Source organism: Octopus bimaculoides, chromosome 26 (genome assembly GCF_001194135.2).
Source record: "Octopus bimaculoides isolate UCB-OBI-ISO-001 chromosome 26, ASM119413v2, whole genome shotgun sequence".
NCBI lineage: Eukaryota > Metazoa > Mollusca > Cephalopoda > Octopoda > Octopodidae > Octopus > Octopus bimaculoides.
In genome coordinates, this window is record NC_069006.1 from 4070568 (window position 1) to 4072127 (window position 1560).

Below are 1560 nucleotides of genomic sequence, written 5' to 3' on the forward strand. Positions count from 1 at the left end.
ATATATATATATATATATATATACAACGGGCTTCTTTCAGTTTCCTTCTACCAAATCCACTCACAAGGCTTTGGTAGGCCCGAGGCTATAGTAGAAGACACTTGCCCAAGGTTCCACGCAGTGGGAATGAACCTGGAACCATGTGGTTGGTAAGCAAGTTACTTAATAATAATTTTTTTTTAAATCTCTGTCACTATTTGCCACACCCGTGCCAGAATAGACACTGAGGTTTTAAGTATATCGCAGACGGTGGAATTACTGCTACCTCAAGCCACGGATGTCTGCTGTTGACAAAGCCAAGGCCAGCGGCTGTAGCGGGCAGTTATCTCCCACTAGCGATATAAGTACCAGTAATTATTTGCCCCACAAGTTCATAAGCGAGGTTCTCTCATGGCAAATAACACAGCATCATGTATTCTAATGCATCATCCACTTTTAAGCGGGATAAATATTACCTTTTGGTATTAATACTGCTTCTGTCATTATTAATTATCCTGCAAAATCTTTGTGATAAGCGAACGATGTTACTGATTATCTTTATTTATTTTTCAGATAACAAACTCAGCTGCCCCGGGGATTTACGTTGCGGAGATATTTACACGCACACCTATCACGGTCTACCCAGTACCATCATTGATGAAAAATCTGGCAACATTCATTCTACGCTGTGGGATGCCAGGAAACGTGGCGTATTCTTTGATGTTGGTCACGGAGAAGGTTCGTTTACTTGGACTGTAGCTGAAATATGCGCCCAGAACGGTTTTTGGCCCGACATTATAAGCACCGACCTCCACAGCGGAAACACTGACGGACCTGCTTATGATTTGGTCACTGTTATGTCCAAGTTTCTTCACCTGGGTATGAGTATAGCCGATATTGTAAAGGCTGTTACTGAAACTCCAGCTCGTGCCATTCAGAAATCGGAAGATATTGGGAAGTTAGCGATTGGGCGAGAGGCTGATGTGACTGTGCTGAGAATCGAAGAGTGTGATGTAACCATGGAAGACAGCTATGGACAACAGAGACGCATCCGACAGAGAATCATTCCGGTGGCGGTTTTCAGGGCAGGAAAACTATACGAGGTTCGAACTCCCGATGTCTGGCCAAATATTGAGAAGGCTAAATTGCTGTCAGCTGGATGGAACGAGCTTGTCATAAAGGACAAAGAAAAACCCCATTTTTAGTTTATCACTTGCGATTATTGCATTGTTATTGTCTCTCTCACTCTGTCTATGTATATATGTATGTATGTATGTATGTATGTATACACATATATATATATATATATAAAAGGCGACTCCAGGTCATCAGCTTCAATTGGGCTTATCACAGATTTCGCATAAGACACATGCCTGCTCAAAGAATTTCACGTTTTCCCACATTATTTCTAACCCCAAATGGCTTTTTAAAAAATATCTAGCACTATGTCTTTCTCCATTTCTAAGTTCAGGGTAAAAATAAAGCCACCCTGCAAAACACAACTCATCTTTACACATAAATGCGCAAAATAACAGCAAACAAATAACAACAGTGGAGCGCACAACCAACATCAACGATCTG

At 41.3% G+C, this 1560-nt stretch overlaps 1 protein-coding gene across 1 annotated transcript in view; it reads left to right on the forward strand.

Moving 5' to 3' along the window:
- Positions 1-1554, forward strand: part of LOC106883971 (deacetylase EF_0837) — a 240170-nt gene extending 238616 nt beyond the window's left edge. Inside the window, exon 6 of the mRNA XM_052977063.1 lies at positions 553-1554. Coding sequence (XP_052833023.1) covers positions 553-1184 — 632 coding nt within the window. The 3' untranslated portion in view covers positions 1185-1554. The remainder of the gene's footprint in view (positions 1-552) is intronic.
- Positions 1555-1560: the final 6 nt, after the last annotated feature.